The following is an 18,119-nucleotide window of genomic DNA, read 5'->3' as shown; positions in this document are numbered from 1 at the left end:
TGCTCTTTAGGATTGAAAAAAGGAATCTAGCAAGTCAACATGGCAGCGCCTGGAACATTCAGGAAGTTTTGTTATAATTGTGATATTTCATTGTTTGCGGAGAGTCAGGCGAAGGAGGCAGCCTTTGCTGAATTAACTTGATTCAGTCAGCTTTTGGGCAGTAGATACTACAAACAATAGTCTGATCAGGGCTTACAGGCACAGGACAACAGACGTAGAGATTCATCACACTGCTAAGCAGAATCGTCACCGGAAATGGTGTGGCACGGTAGGGAAGCTAGTATTTTTATGAATGTTTGATATTTCATGATTACGGAGGCTAAATGTAAGGAGATGATGCCGTCTGCTCATGCGCTCTTCGTTATCTGATAACCGAGCCTGAACTGAACCGCGCCGAGCCCTACTGATGAACTAGTACAATGTCAGCATGGTTTGGTTGTCTCTGGCATGGTCCAGTTCAGTTGTGCATGCCATTTACACTCAACAGTTATGTTGGTTACCGTGCTCGGACCGATCTTGGCATGGTAATGACCATCGCAAATCAGTTCAGTTTAAATATCAAACCTTATTCTAGGCAAACACATTTTTACAAAGCTTTGCTTTAAATTTCCATTTACAAAGGACATTGTTGATCTGTAATCATAACATCTAAAAAGCTACAAGATGAGACAATGACTAACGGCCTCTCCCAATAACCCCTCCTAATAAATGATCTGAACCGTCCCTTTAAGATTAGCCATCAAAGTTTTATTCCTGTCATTTCCTTTTTAAGTTCTTACGACTATATACATTTTTGGAGCATTTTTAGAAGCTTTCATGAACTATCAATCTTCTTTTAATTTCCAGACTCTGCAGCCTTCCAAGCAATGGAGAAACAGCGTGCATAATGCAAAATACTGAGTCAGACGGCTTTACACTGACAACGCCAACAGCCTTGTCGTCTCTGTGTGCTCGTCATTTTTCGCCAGGTGTGCTAAATAGATGGGGAAAGGCTGTAATATCCTCTGATTGTTCAAGAGGCTGCATGATGAAGAAGGAGGTGGAGGCTCTGTGATTTTGAGCTATAAGTATGACACAGTCAGAGACTTTAAGGAGGGTGAGAGTGTATAATAGGATTGGATGAATCACTTTGCATAGAAAACAAAGTCTTGTGTTTCTAGGATGACTAACTGGCAGATAAAGAAATGTTATTGTTTGGAAAAAGTAGCCCAGTTGTTGCTTAAATTATGGGTTTTAATCAAGGTTTTTATTTTCTACCCCTCAGAATAATGTCAGCCAATTTATTAGGATAAAGAAGCAGAAGTGTGCGATATCTGTATGAGACTAATGAGGATGATATTTAAATCCTATTTTTGTTTAAGAGTTTGTTATGTTGGAACAGATGAACTCTGATCCTCTTTACCATTAATCTCAAAGTTTAGTAATGCATCCAATTCAGTTTTCTTATGATGGGGTTCTTTTGAGAGAGTACAAGAGAAAATTTCTAACCTGTTTTAAGTTAACTGTCTTATTCTTTTATTTGATCAATGTATTATTTAACAGTTTACTTTCTGGGTTGTTCGCAATGTGAACATTTTAAGGGGTGTACAAAACATACTGTTTTTGGGCACCACCCTCCACCCTCCCCTGCAAAAAGCATTAAAATGCAGATTTTTACTAATCCCCATTATAGTGGAGCTGGGACCAAAAACCATTGAAACATCTCTGGCTATTATAAGGTCAAATTATTATGAATACATAATGCCAGAAAATGAATGTCCGACGCGAAGGAGAGCTGTTTCCGCTTAGCCCATGGAAAATTCAAAGGGCATTATCCCACTTATACCATGGTCACATACTAAAGACATACATTTAAAATCAGTTAAGAATAAGTTAATGTTTTTTTGTTTTTTTTTCTTACTGTTAAAATCTTAAGTTGGACAGGATTGGACTATTTAATATCTCTCATTTTGAAGCGTTGCCAAGGTAACCAGCTATGGCCACAGAACCTGCAGCTCGGTTAATGCAGTCTTGATAACGCTTATTTCAGCCGACAATTTAGAGCAATCAGGCTATCTGAGCACAACTTTTTAAAGGTGTCCCATAACACTTTTTAACAGACACCCTGTAGCCAATCAAAATCGAGTATTCCACCACACCATGGTGAAAATTACTTTTAAACTTGCTGTGTTAAAAAATGTTAAAAGTAAATAAATCAGAGAAAGCGATTGAACACTGGAGGAATGATATGTATGCCTTGAATTTCTTCACATTTCTTAACATTTTAACAAGTTGTATCATAACCTAATATGGCAGTCTGAAACAAAGTGTTGAAGAACTGATCCAGAGCGCAAAAAATATTAAATTATCATCATACTTTGGTCAAAAACTTAAATCCATCCTTTGACATCCATTTAATGTATATCAACTAATTACTGTATTGGTGTCATCTATGAAGTATCTATGAAAGCATCTATGAAATTTCCCTCAAATAGTTATATTGATGTTTTTATGTCAAACTTTGCCAATAAAATTTATTTTGAAAGATGATTTTAAGGTTATAGTGCCCTTTCTTTTTGAAAGTAGGCAGACAGAAACTGGGATTAGAGAGATGTTGAAGACATGCAGTAATGGTCCATCATCAGGATTCTCTAACAAAACTCTGAGGCCTTCACAGTATATCTGGATCTAAACCCAGAGTGAATACTGTCTATTATTTACTGGATGGTAGCAGATTTTATTATGGATTTTCCTAAATAATTTAGGCCAGGTACAAATAAAAGCCTCATCTTTGAACTTAGAAAATGCCTTATATATGTTAGAAATGCTGGTGAAGATTCAAAAAAGCATAAAAAATTAGTTGCAATGTAAAACAAAATGTAAATTAATTTAAGGGCTATGATTTGTTTTGCAAGGTGTTTGCATTTTAGTTCCTGCTGCAATAAAAATGCAAGAACGCCCTCTAAATACTTCAAAATCTTTGCACCTGAATGTTCTTTTGTAACACAAACATAAATCACCTTTAACATTTATTTTCTGTCTACATCGTGATCTGGTGCCACTTTCTCTGCTCCATTGTTTTTCCTCCTGCCTTTTAGCCATAATATTTCCCCCCTTTCTTTCATTCGCTATCTACTCACTCCCCAAGCACTAGGCAAGCCTGTCACGTCCCGCTGAAACCCAGGCGTATTAAAGTGTGATAAGAGCTACAAACCCACATACGTTCAGCACCTAAGCAGGGGGAATCCCTATAAATACTTAAAACAGTAACAGGAGAAGTCCTGCAGAAATTACAAACATAACAGCATGCCACTTTTACCAGATTTAGATCTAAACGCCTCGGTTACATGTTTTCAAGAAGTCGAATTAAACTTCTTCTGCATTTATTTTAAATCTTGAAACAAAGATATAAATCTTTACTTTTTATGTTTTGATACAAGAAAGAATAGAGGGTTTAGGGTGGGTACGCTGTGAAAGATGGCTGTTTATAATGCTTTTTCATGCATATTTATGGAACATTGAGTGGATGGAAAAAGTTAAAGATCGAAAGTACTATGAAGCATTTAGGAGGTAGATTCTGTAAAGGAATAATACCTAATTCTGTAGAGGATGAACTTTAAGCCACATGCCTAACTTTTTTTCCCATGAGACACCAGTCTTCATTTGGATGTACGCAAGAATAAGCACGGATAGAATAAGCTCATGCACAATCTTTCAGAGAACCATTTGAAATTTCTAACAATCAAAGATAAAATGTTAATAAAGCAGAAAGTGGAACAGAGCATGAAAAGAATCGAAAAGTTGCCTGTCTAGCTGAGCTACAGTCAGTTCAGAGTCTAAATCTAGTAAAAAGATGTCTGCAAAGCTCTCCACCTGAAGTATGAAGCGCCAAGACTCGCATGCAATTTGTTTCTTCTTTGGACAGCCTGTGTATGCAGTGACAGGCAGTGGAGGTATTGCCACTTAACCTGGTTTATGCTATTTTTTAGTGCGCAGGCCTGTTAAGGGAGGGCGCCGTCCTTTATCTGCCATTGTCAGAGAAAAGCCGCTCCAGGTTCCCACCTATTCCTACAAAAAAAAAAACTGAACTCACTCCATCAGGCAAATAAAGTTTTTATTTATTTATTTAGTACACATTAGTTTAAATTAGTTTTTTTAATCATATTACATCCATTAACTCCTAATACATTGTTTAAAAAGCTTTTTTTTTTTTTTATCAGACCATAAAAACTAAGGTATAGTTACTTTAAGACTGGTTTGCACCCGAATTTAGAGTTCTAACAGGATAAAACACTGATTCATCAAGAAATAAACTCCAGCTGTTAAATCCTTTTTGTTAGGCTACTCCTAAAAAAAGAAATCTTCTCACCTGTGCTAGAGGGGTAGGGGGAGTCGCCGGTTGGTCCAAACTCGTATAAGTCAATTTTGTTCTTGAATTAGGCAGGTAGGTGAGACCTTTGCCAATAGAAAAATACAATTTACATATGAAATAAGAAAAAACTATTGGATTGGATTCTATCTAATTTAATTTCATTCTATTGGCAAATCATCTTATTTTCCTGCTGACGTTAAGGGGAATTACACTTAATTGATGACAATTTTGCTTATTTCTGGATCGGTTTTTGCAGTGTAATAACCTGTTACATTTTAGCAAAGGGACATCATACCAATTGCCTATCACGGTGGTGTTAGTGTGGTGATCTGGAGCTGCTTTTCTGGTTTAGGACCTCTATGAACTGGTGTAATTACTGAAAACCATTTAGTCGTCCCTCTAAAAGAAAATGTTTAAGAATATCCAGCCAACAGTTTTAAAACTCAAGCTAGGTTACATAACATGGCAATTAGAAAGTTCACCTCTAAATAGCCTTAAACAGACCCTTCATATGATAAAACCTACAATATCGCTGAATTATAAGTAATCTGCAAAGTGATACGACAGTTGCTTGAGCCCAACGGGCCTGGTACCGGGCCCATCTGACACTTGCATATGTTGAGCCACTTATAGACATGGTCAAAAAAAAAGTCACATGGTGTTTCATCCACATGCCTTTCAAAATGGGGCTTTAAAATTTCTGAAAGATTTTTCAAAATTATGTAAACAAATAAAATGAGATTGAAAATTCCACCTTACATGTGTGACTCTGCAGGAGTAAATCAACTGCAGGTGTTCATTTTTAGCCACACCAACTAATGGCCAGCATCACTGGAAACTAGAGGCTCAGATCTTTCCAAGGAGGGGTCGGAGGCATGTGTTACATAAGCTTGCTCTGTTATTCTTATTTTCTATTCAGTTTGGTGATATTATTGTGTGTTCAATGCTTAATTTCAATAAAACAACAGCTAAATCCAAGGAGAAAATGCTTTATTTTATGCAGAAGGTCTCCAATAATCAACAGATTTTTCTGGCCAGATTCTCTGTGTGGAAAAGTTGAAAAATGCATTTGGCAAAATTTGGCCACTATTGGCTCCACTGTGCCAAAATCATATTTCTGCCAAGCACACTGCCCACTAAAACCTTTGTTGAACAAATATGCTTCAACATATTCATTCCAAATTTGCTTGAATTGTAGTCAAGATGTGGATCTTTAAAGCCGGATGCTTCATCCAGAGTTTCAAATGGGGTTTCATGGTGTTTTGCAGTGTTTTAGAAAGAAATTTGGTAAATTTTTTAATCTTTCTTTGTTTAATCAACTATAAATCAGACATGGTGACATTTAGAATAATGGTTCCACCTGAAAAATATTCCTCAATGCCCTTCTGTCATACAAACACAAACAATTGTATTTCCAATTTATATTGTGGGAGCTGTACTTGCTTTAATTCACATATGTAATTTCAGGCGGAACTTGCTCCTAAGACCCTCTGGGCTTAAGGGGTTTTAACTCTCCGATTAGATTTATAAATCTAATTAACTTTATGATTTTTCTCTAACTCAAAATGCTTCTTCATGTAATAAAATAGAATTTTAAGGAACTGCTTTCTTTGGTTTTAAAGAAACTTCCAAGTATTCATCCTGACTCTTCTAAGGCTACAAAGGGATGGGTTGTATTAGCGTTTATCCTTATAGCTTTGTCTTTGACACAATCTCCATACAGGCAAAGCTATGCATTTATCTTGTTAGGTTGCCCTGGGTTGCATCATGAAGATACGAGACTCCACCAGTGATACTCATTTCTCTGTTATCTCAAATATGCTCCACATACCAAGATCCTGCACATTTGATACCACAGGATGTGGTTAAAAGAGATAGCAGTGCACCCTCAGCATGACATGGTTCTGAACTGATATTGCACATCAGCTGCACGGGGATTGTGAGCAGTTGAAGTTCAAGTCCTAAATACAAGACATGCATAATGATTTATATTGGGAAACAGTAAGGCTCTTTCATATTGAATGGATTAGTAAAGTTTCAGGATCGGCTTTGTCTTTCTAAGGGAAGAAAATGTGGGTTAGTTTTATTTTTAATTGGTGTTTATTAGATAATTAAAATCTTGGTTTTTTTCAGCTTTAAGAACAAGAAAGTTAGCTTAATCCTGTTTTTTTAAGTCATAGTATTCTGGGCCTGATGTATGAACCATCTCTCTAAGCTCCAGAGCTCATTTGATCATCTAAAATAATTTTTCCAGTGGTTAATAAAAAAATACCACAGTCTGCTTAACAAATATTTTTCTTAGAATAAGATGCATTGGAATTAAAAGTGCTAGACTTCAGTGGATGGACTTCTCTTCATTTATTTATTTTTTTAGATCTGTTGCATCCTACTTCTGAGAGAAGAGAACAATAGTTGTAGCATCTTCACAATCCAAAAATCCGTTCAATCTGAAAAACTCACATGAAGAGAAAAGACAATTAATCTGAATGAAGTCACAGCGCATCCACCGCCTGTGCACTAGGTAGCAAACGCGGATCAGAGGCCTTTTAAGATGTACTCTGGATGCCGTTGGATTTCGTGGAGGTTTGGTTCAAATCTGATTGGCTGTGTCGCAGGTGAATGTAGGCGAGCAATCAGTTTCTTCAATTGAACTTCCGCCTAGGCTCCATTTGTTAGGGATTAAATTGATAGAGTTGATTAAAGTTTTTAAAATGAGGCAATAAATTGCTGATTTCCTTAGGAGACATTTTCTGTTTATATCAGCTTAAACTGTGTTTTAGTTCTGCTTCACTCTTAAATGAGATAGTGACATTTTGCTGCTGCTTCTGTCTGTAATAATTCCCTGTTCTGGTGAAACAAAAGAAGGCTAAAGAACTTTTAAAGCAATCCTTTGTGTGCTGGTTTGTCAGGTCTCCAATATAGCTGCTCTCCGATATTTTCCCAACTTTCTCTTCCTTTTTGGGTAAATTGCTATAAATAGTTTTGCTTTTCCAAACTAAAACATGATCTGCAGATTTTACTTTGCTTCTGTTTTTTTTTTTTTAGAAGTCAGTCACCCTGCTACAATTTAGGCTGCATTCTTGGCTGTTTTGTGTCCCTCTTCAACAGCTTTTTAACATATAAAGGAAATGCAAAAAATCTTAATACGTGCCCTCTAAAAAATATACAATTATGACAATAAATGAAGGAAAAGGCATCAGGCATAGCCACCTTCAATGCGTTGTAGTTCTTATTGTTGTGTTCAGAAAATTGTTGTGATTTGGGAAAAGAAGTGCTGTCCCGGATGGCATGTTTGTGAGGAACTATTTTGCATGTGGATCAGTTATATAAGTTTCTGATATGCATATATAAGAAACCTGAATCAAGTCAAGCCCAAAAAAATTCCAGGACACCTGAGAGCTTTTGATAAGGGAAAGAAGTGCCTGATAACGGACTGCTTATAAAACTGCTCCCTCCCTTTTGGGACATGCAAAATCTACAAAGGCTGCTGTTGGACTTCGCCAGGTTTTCTCATCTTGACCACAAGATTCAACCTTTTTTAACATGATTACTATTGTTCCACTCACTATTGTTCCACTCACAAGTCTAACATTGATTTTCCAACCTGATCTAAAGAGGCGGTCCATATTTTTTTAAGAGTGCTGGTCAAGCATTAACTAATTTATTTTAGCAACATGCAAGCATATCATGCAGATCAGATGTCATCACCAAAAGTTAGCCTTACTATTAAAATACTGTTATTTCTATTTTCTCAGAATTTTCATCTACATAATTTAATGTAGATATTAATCCACTCTCCAAATACTCACTTTTAAAATAATCTCTTGTTTTATTTCTATAAAATCTGCATTGATGCATCACATGAACCAAAACTGAACTAAATCAACACCTAATCAATGAGAAGAAGCCAAGTGGAGAACAGTAGTGATTGCTGTTACAAGAATGTCAAACAAATTATCATTAACAAATTTTAGGGCTACGGAAATTCAAGATGATGACAAACATCATCAGTAGCTAATATAAGGAATCAGTCAGATCATGCATGAAAAAACAAGGATCCAGTGTTCAACCAAAATACAGTGACTTGAAAGATTTGAATATTACATGAAATAAATCAAAATGGAATATTGCTAACAGAAAAATTAGTTTAGTAGATCAGCTTTGGATGTTAGTGGACCAAACTGTGTAACAAAGCTATATAACCTTTATGCTTCATCTTCTGAAATGAGAAGATGTGCACTTTTGCTTTTGTTCTGTAAATAAGTAACACCTAACCTTTCTCTATCCTGATCAGATGGACAAATATTAATGGTTTCCTACATTGATTTACCAAGGAGAGGAATCATGTGAAATTAGTTCCAAGTTAAAATTAAAATGAAACGCTGTCTTCAGTTTAATTCCTTCTATTCATCAATCTACGCTGCATACAAAAAAAGTCTGTTGGATTTATTAAACTGAGTTGTGGATTAGTTACACACAAACTTTATACTTTGGCAGCATTTTACAATGTTGTATAAAGTCCAGACAAACTTGTCACTCTACTTTAACACAACTTAATCACTTCTCCAAAACTATTTAATCAATCAGAAGTGAAGATCTAAGTTGTATAGCTGTGATGACCCAAAAGTTCACCCAAACACAACGGAAGAACGTTCAATTATTTATTGAAAAGTGTGTTCACAGATTAAGGGACAGCCACCGCCAGCAAGATAAGGAACCACTAAGGGAAGAGAGAGAGGTCAGCGGCTGAGCAGGAACTTGTGGGCAAGATAGAGTGAAGTAATTACGCCATTAACCTTCTTAGTACCCATGCAGGAGCGAAGACGCCACATTTTGGCTGCTCCGTATAACAGCAGGGAGACGTCACTGTGGGACTAGCAGATTGTGAGACAGAACCCTTGGTTGTATGTATAGGATAAATCCATCACATCCACAATCGGAACACACAGAGGCAAATCTTCAGGTTTACAAAATCAGGGGATCAACAGGAATCATTGATTAGAGAATAAAAACTGGTGTTTAAAAGGCATGAGAATTTAAGATGTGGGCAAAGCAGAGCAGCAAAATCCAGGAGGCAAAAACAAGGCAAGGAAAGAAAGTTGACATTTACTTAGATTAGGCTTTCGATAATCTGGCACTGTTTTCCAGCCAGAGAGCAGTATATGAAGCCTGGTAAGCAGGAGCAGCAAATGGGACATAATTGGGTGCTGGCAGGGGTAAAGCACGAGAAAACAATGACTTCGCTCAGAGAAGATAAGAAGCATATAGGAGCTGTGCAGACAAACAAGCCAGAATCGTACAGCAACATAAGGATTAAGGGTGTTTCCTTACCTTGTGAATTATCTGCTCAGCATTCTAATAGACTTAATTATATAGAGTTTAAATCTGGGTTTAGAGAAACAGGGTTCTGTGAAATGTACATTGTGTTCCCCTTAGTCTTTTAGATCTGCATATTGTGATGTTAAGTTTAATGGATAGCAAACTAGTAAGGTTAATACGCTTTTGTGCAGCAAACAACCCATGGGAACTAACGATACCTGCTGCAACATAAGGGAGAAGGTTATTTCAGGGAACTGAGTATCTCTTATAATCTTACTTTTGGTTAATTTTGAAACATCATCTTACACTTAAAGTTACATCTGCTCTGAAAACATAACAATTGGGTGTTTTCTGATTATACAACATGCATCATTTTCAATTTAAGGATACCTGCTATGATGAGGAAGCTTAAATTGATTCAGTTTCTATAAAGATACAATGAACATGCTACTATACAAACATTTCAAATTATTACATCATTCACATAATATTATTCCATTATCTAAGTACATGGAATGATAAATTTCAATTAATCAAATAGGAATTGAAAGCAGCTCTTTAAAGACTGTACCACACTCAAGTGTCTAACTCTTGCCTTAATTCAGAAATGAATATCAACTAGTACTGATGTTAAAAAAATGTCAAGCAGGTTGCATAGCAGAGTAAATGGCTTTAAAGCCAACAAAAATTGAATGGATTAAAAGATTATCTCCTAACACGCATCAAAACAGAAGCCCCTAAACCTTATCAAATCTTTGCAAAAATCAAAACAAAGTACCAAAATCTGGATTATAGATAATCAAAACTGTATATTTTAGTATAGAATATTTTCTTCTGGAAATATCTAATTACACTTTACAAAATAAGTGTTTTAAACTACTCAGGTTTAATAAACTTTAAGATCAAGTTCATAAAAAGGCATACCTTTGCATTTAGTAAAGGTTAAAGTCTATCTATTTACACAAAAGATTAGATAAAAATAAGATTGCCAAATTAACCCGGAGTAAAAAGTTCCTAATGCACTAAAAAAAAAAGGCAGTTGTGCAGATATTTCAATTTCAAACAAAGGGATTTGAATTCACACACACACAAAAAAATAATATTGCATGGGTTAACTTTGAAAATATTTTCATATAAAAACATTCTAGTGGATGATTCTGATTTGTGTGATCTGTTTAATTTGCTTGCTAATGGTCCAATTTTCTGATTGTGCAACTTCTCCATGTTTCAACTTCCTTCATTAAATATTTCAGGTTCATTTTTCTCTGGTCTTATTTTCTTTTTCTTCCTCTGATAAGACCCCTCGTAGAAACTTGTGAGCCTTTTTTAAACTCATCCACAGCTCCTTTAAACTGTTAAAATGTATCACAGACTTTTCAACATTTCCACCATCAGTCATTTGTCCTTTTTTATGTACGGTATGCTTTTTGTGCATGCTCCCAATCTGCCTCTATCCAAAGCAATGCGCATTTTCAACAAGTACGAAATATTAATACAAATGCATACAGCTCGGTTCATCCGTAAGTATCATTCTTTAAGACAGTGTATAAATCCCATCTTTGCTTTCTGTTGTTTTATTTGTTGCTTTGTAGAGCAGTGGCACATTCATTAATAAAATCAATCAGCTGATTTTACTTGGGCCCTCAAGGCTGCATTTCTTTCTTGTTTGCAGGTGAAATATTGAATCTGTTGACTTAGGTGTTTCCTGTTGGGCTTCAGTGCTGTGATTTGGCATTTTTTGCTGAGTTGCGAAGATGCAAATACCCTCAGGTTTGATATGATCTCAAGTTCCCCTTAATACTTTAAACCTTACATTGCATTACAACACCCTCTCCAATGCACTGTATATGCGTACGGTATTTTTTTCTATCTTCAGCTATAGCAGCTGTCAAATTCCTGCTTTAAAAGGTAAGCTTCATAAATTTTGATTTCATTGTGAAATACTCCTATAAGATTTGTCTTTTTCAGTCTAGCCTTTTACATTCTTCCATATGTGAGCAGCTGCATATGGAGGACCAGCTCTACCATTTGCAGTAAAATGCTAACAAACCAATGGTCAGAAGTTGACCCCCTCCTCATTTGCATAATGTGGCAGAAATGCATATAGAAATGTAAAAACTACAGTCAGAAATAAATAGCATCGAAGAAATAAATAGGGTAAAAAAATGCAAAGGAAGAATAAACCAGACAAAAATATTATGACATGCACATAAATAAATACTTAAATGAATAATTAATAAATAAAGTTGAAGACTATAATGGACAATACATAAATAAGGTAATATTTACAAAGGCAAATAAATAAAGAAGCTAATTAAAAGAGATATATACATTTATGTCTCACTGTATAATTAAATTTCTACCTACATTTATTTGTTTATTGTATTTTTGGGGGCAATTAATGGTATGCTTATTTATTTATTTATTGAGCATTTATTTATTTCTGTATTCATTTTTAAATATGGTAGAGCTGGTCCTCCATAGCTGCAAACCAAAACTGATTGCAAATAAAACCAAATAGTCTGAGTATTTACGAGAGAAAGTCTAAAAAAAAAAATCTCAATGACAGAGAACAAAGGATAAATAACAGAACAAACTAAAGAAGAAGGGATTTAATAGCTGATAAAACCTCTCATTCTTACAGATGTCATTGATTATCAGTAGATGACCATGACCCACAGTCTTATAAACACACACACATATATTTGGTTTAGTTCCCCTTTTAAGAACATGCATTGATTGCTCGTGGAGCACCTACAGGCTTAGTAATGCCCGTCACTATACGCCTTTAGGGCCTATTTATATAAAATGCTTGAGCTATGATACTAGCGGTTTGCATATTGATTGACAGGACTCTCTTTTCACTAAACATGGATTAATATTTGGAGTGAAGAGCTGGGATTTGGAATAGGAGCAAATCAGGTGAATAATATCTGAATGAGACGTTTGACCGTGTTAGTGAATGAGCCAAAGAATCCCTGCTGTGTTGATTCAAATCTGCATTGTTAAAATGTTGTTAACAATTTGCTCCTAGTATATAGTTATTTGTCTTTATTATTATTTTTTTATGTCTATTAGGAGAAAAATACGGGCAGCTATGGGTCTAATGCCCTAGTGGCCTAAAGTTACACAGTGCGCCATTAAATGGAAACACTGTAATTAAAGAAAAGTCACACATTTGATCTGCATTTTTACTCTTTTGTTAGGTGTTTTTTCTAATTGTTATACTTTGCCAACCTACAATGGAAAAAAAAAAAAAAAAATTAGCATTACACAAGTCGAGTGATCTGCACCTGGACCTTACTGGCTTTTAAAAATCTGCAGGAAAAGACCAGAAGTAGTTGGAAGATGATGGGGTCCACTAAAGCCATGGCTGAAATATGGATATATCTCACAGGTTTACATTCGCGGCTGCCATGCTGTTTTAAGAGTTATTGCCTGAATAAACGTAATCTTTTAGAATTTTAATTGTATTCTATTATTGATGGGAAAAACACAATTGAGATTAAATATATATATATATATATGTATTTTTTTATATCAAAGAACGCCATAGTTTTGCACACATTTGTGTTGGAAACTCAGTTAATGTCGATATCACAGTGCTGAGATTTAATTCAGCATTGAGTGGGAAGTTGGTCAGATTTGAGGTTAAGGGAAATAGAGATAAATATAAGATAGTCTTGAATGAGAGTAAAAGTTGGGTAATTCTTTTCCCCAATTCAGGATGGCTGCACTTCACGAGGAAGTAAGAAACACAGCTGTTTTGACTTTTTCAACTTTTATTTGCAAGAGTTTCTCCACAATCTGTTGCTATTGGTGCTATTGATGAGCTTTATCACAGTAGATGTTTACATCTCCAATCCCGTGCAGGTAGGAGCTGTTGCTCCCTCACCGGGTTTTTCTGTGCAGATATGTTGCGTTTCTTTGGAAACCAAAAATGACCTAATTTGGACTTTCTGACATTATGGACACATCAAGCATAAACCGAACTTTAGTTTCCACACCCAGCTGCAGTTGGAATGGTTTAGATTAAAGCATCAAGGGTTCATTTTCTATTCAAAGTCTAGACCTAATTATAATTGAAAATCTTTAGCAAAACAGTGAAAAAAAACCGTCTAGATCTGCAAAGCAGGTTGATTCACAGAATCAAAACTGCAGCCAGATCTGCAGCAAAAAATTTAACCTGCACAATAACATTTCATTAAGAAAAAACAGCTGAGTCAAAAATGACATGATGCATCATGAAGTTTGATTGTACGTCTTCAGTCTTTGATAAAATGACATTCTGCTGTGACAACTGTCAGCCAGTCATTTCCCCAGGCCTCTTACCTGTCTTACCTGAATGACCAGTTAGGATCTGGGGTAAAAACAGCGCTCTATTGAAGAGTGACTGACAGATGTCCCTTTCAAAGGTTTTTCTATAAATTAAAGAGAGTTATTGCTTTAATTATCACCAACTACCACTAGAGTAAAGGGAACGTGATGCATTATTCAGTAGCTCAATATTCTCACCACAGATGCTGTCAGGAGACCAGATATTTGCATTGAAAAGTGATGACCTGGTTTTTCCTCTGAACCAGGCTTTTTTGAGGAGATAAAGTAACAACCTTGCTCTCAATTTTAAAAGTGAAAGCTTTGACTGAGTCACCAGGTTGCACAGACATGTAAAAATTATAAAACAATATAGACCTGGAAATGGTCACATAACAGAAACCAGACTGAATTTGTTGACACTGGAAATCTCAACAGTGAACGTGAAAGCCAAGTTCAAAACATCCAGAAGATTTTCTTTATTTTCTTTTGACACTATTTAAGTCACACCATATAGATTATGCATCTTTTATGTAGGATTTTAATGCCACTGTTTTATTATTACAACCTCAAGCTCAGATGTGTATACCCTAATTGAAATTTTATGTGATATCTTACAAGTAATACATATTTGTGAAAAGATATTTGAAGATTTTATGAGTGTCAAACTTTTAAATAAAAAAAAGGTCTATTTTCCACCATGGAGTTAATTTACTAGCATTTATGGTTACAATCGTTAGATGTTTGGGTTTAGGTTTCTCATTTTCTGGGTTTTGATCATATTCTTGTGTATTTTGGCTTGATAGTGTTGCGAAATTCATACAGTTTTCGTTAGCATTAAGGTTTTGACATCTAAATCTGTTCCTTTTGTATATACTATTATTATAAAGTTTTAATTAAAAAGTGTTCTATGCATTGTAATTTATTCTCTTATGTCAGATTTGGGAAATTAGCCCCTCGTTACCAAACATTCATAAATTCTTGATTTTCTCCCGACCTTCTGATTCCTGATCGGGAGGTGGTCGTTTTTAAATTCGGAGCTGATTTACCTGTAACCTTGTGCACGCGCATGCGTAGATAGATGTCTATCGTTCACGTTTCACTTTGAAATTAACGAGTCTGACCAGCACCATCTATTGGCGATGAGTCCGACGTGGTTTTTGGATGTACAGTGTGAGCAGCTGGATAGTATCAGAGCTTCGGTTTGTGCAGTGTCCATAGTGAGCTGTGAACTTTTAAACCCTGCGGTTTCGTCGCATGTTTGAGCTGAAGCTGAGTACAAAGATTTAAAATACTGTAGTGTGTGCCCACTTTAAAGCTGCAGAGTAATCCAGATGTTGCTGGGAAACTGATGGATGATTGAGGAAACATTATTTTCAAAGGTGATACCGAAAAAAATATACTTTTTAAATTTTATTAGATTTAAATATTTCTTAACTTGTTGTCTCTCCCCACTTTTAAAACAAATGCACATGCAAAACCCTGTACCTGCTACCGAGACGGAACGCCTATTAAACACATGCGAGAGCATACACATGCCCATTTCTCCTCGAGAAGGTGCAGGGGCACAATGATGAGAAGGTTGCATTGACGGATCTCATCTCACCAATATTTATTTATAAAAAGTTTCCCTGCAAATAAGACTACTGGTACATAAAAAAAAAAAAAAAATCATGAGACACTTAGCACACACATACATACGTGAGACACGTATGTATGTGTGTGCGTGCATGCGTGTATGTGTATGTGTGTACGTGCAGAAAAAGAAAAAAAAAACTACAAAAAATAAACTCCTCCACTATACCTTTAATCTTCTGATAGGAGGCTCTGGAAGATTTACTAAAAATTAGAAATGCTGTAGATAATTCAATTTAATTCATCACCGTTAGTCTTTGGCCGCAACGCTTTGCTTTTCCACAAAGCGTTGCCGGTGGACAGACAGTCGTCCCTTATCAAAATAGCTAGGTATTGTCACGATCATGTAGATCTGCTGTATTGCCAGTAGATGGAGTACAAATCACTTATTTTTATGCTTATCCTGCCTTGTGTTGATATTCTACTTAGGCTCTGGTTTTATGTCTTTTTCTTTTTGGATAGACACATAATATGTCTATGTTTCTTCAAGCTCCTGCTTGTTCATTGTTCCTTACTGGATTTGCTGGTAACATTGCCAGTAACTGTTTCTGTGCTCTATGTCCTGTTATTTGAGTTCGACACCTGAAGGTTTTCTGTTTTAATATTTAAAACTTTGCGAGTCCTCATAGAAATTTATTGTATTTCAGTCTTTCTAAAAAGCTACAAAATGTGACATTTAGCTAACATTTATTTGAAGTATGTCTTTACCAGCTTAACTCATCTTAGTTTCAATTGCATTTCGATTCAAACGGAATGATGCTAATTAATGAAATGTGTTGATTTTATCTGTGGATGTTTTATGAGTTGCTGTCTTGTTGTTATGTTGTTTTCCTGTTAATATTTAGACCAGAAAGGAATTCTGTTATTAAATTACACACAGTTGACCAAAGAATAAATGCAGAATCAGCTTTGATATCTTGCACAATCAAGGAATTTTACCTTGCTGTAAGTGTACAAACACACACACATTTTAAAACTAATGGGGGAGATGGAGCGGGAGATCCATAGGCGGATTAGTGCAGCGTCTGCTGTAAAGCATGCACTGTACCGGTTTGTTGTGGTGAAGAGAGAGCTGAGCCAAAAAACAAAGCTCTCGATTTACCGGTTCGATCATGAACTTTGGGTCATGACCGAAAGAACGAGATCCTGGATACAAGCGGCTGAAATGAGTTTTCTCTGTAGTGTGTCTGGGCTCTCCCTTAGAGATAGGGTGAGGAGCTCGGTCATCCGGTGAGGACTAAGAGTAGAGCCGCTGCTCCTCCACGTCGAGAGGAGCCAGTTGAGGTGGCTCGGGCTTCTGGTTAGGATGCCCCCTGGACGTCTCCCTGGTGAGGTGTTCCGGGCACGTCCCACCGGGAGGAGGCCCAGGGAGAGACCCAGGAAACGCTGGAGGGACTATGTTTCTCGGCTGGCCTGGGAGCGCCTTGGGATTCCCCCAGAGGAGCTGGCCAAAGTGGTTGAGGCGAAGGACGTCTGGGCCTCCCTACTGAAGCTGCAAGCCCCATGACCTGACCCCGGATAACAGGAAGAAGATGGATGGATAGGTCTGAATAGCTGTTAGAGCTATAGGTTTTCTCCATAATTTCAAAACCTGCTCTAATACCTAATCTGTTAGTGACAGAATGTCACACACAATCTCAAGAGGATGTGCTAAGGTTTGTTATTTTAAAATAGATTACTCTTCTCTTTCAGTTATTCCATACCAAAACCCGTTTAAATTGGTTATTCAGCACCTTCTTGTCCTGATTTTCTATAAGTTTATATACATTGGATTTGCATTAATTTTCTGCCTGTTAGGGTTGGCTAACCCTTTACTTTTTTGTTATTATTTTCCATTATTTATTTCTTCTAGATTCCTTTATTTTCTAGTAATAAACAAATCAGTGCAGAGAAAGCATAAAGAAGTCACCAAAGTCACCAAAATCAGCAGAGTAGTGCACTCACGTGTGCCATCGAACCGAGTGGCGATGGTATCCAAAAAGGTGTTCTGAGGCGCAATCAGACCCCGCATCACCGGCATCCGGGAGCGCGTGGAGCCGCGTCTCTCCCTGCGCTCCGAGCCATGGCTCTCCGCGGCGGTGGTTACGAAGCCAGGCAGAAACCTGGAGGAGTTCCCCGGCGCTCCTCCTAAGCCCTGGAGGAGGGCGCCGAGCCGAGACAGCCGGGACTCCACGGTCAGAGCTTGGCCGCCGAGCACCGCGACGGTGATCCCGGCTGACAGAGGCGGAGAGATGGAGCTGCTGGAGGCTGAGGATGGAAAGGTTGGAGGGATAGAGGGACCGCGGTGATGATGGTCACATTTACGCACGGATGTGCTGCAATGGCACCCCTCTCTCCTCCTCCTTCACCTTTCCCTTCCTCTCCTCCTTTGCTGCTCAATCACTTAATTCACTACAGACATTCGCCCACCTCAATAAGCTGACTGAAAAAGCCCTTCCTTTCCCCTCCTGTCAGAGCCCCCTCCCCTATTCCTGCATCTTTAAAGGTCCTCACCTCTCAT

The 18,119-nt window shown here is 36.9% G+C and overlaps 1 protein-coding gene across 1 annotated transcript in view; it reads right to left on the bottom strand.

Annotated features, from left to right (window-relative positions):
* Positions 1 to 17,639, bottom strand: part of LOC119792297 (potassium voltage-gated channel subfamily H member 8-like) — a 63,125-nt gene extending 45,486 nt beyond the window's left edge. The window contains exon 1 of the mRNA XM_038298880.1: positions 17,564 to 17,639. Within this exon, the coding sequence (XP_038154808.1) occupies positions 17,564 to 17,639 (76 nt within the window). The remainder of the gene's footprint in view (positions 1 to 17,563) is intronic.
* Positions 17,640 to 18,119: the final 480 nt, after the last annotated feature.

The sequence above is a fragment of the Cyprinodon tularosa genome, unplaced genomic scaffold (genome assembly GCF_016077235.1).
Source record: "Cyprinodon tularosa strain WSP-4 unplaced genomic scaffold, ASM1607723v1 ctg417, whole genome shotgun sequence".
In the NCBI taxonomy this organism is placed as follows: domain Eukaryota; kingdom Metazoa; phylum Chordata; class Actinopteri; order Cyprinodontiformes; family Cyprinodontidae; genus Cyprinodon; species Cyprinodon tularosa.
Note: the sequence above shows the minus strand (reverse complement) of the source record. Positions and strands in the feature narration are given on the sequence as shown.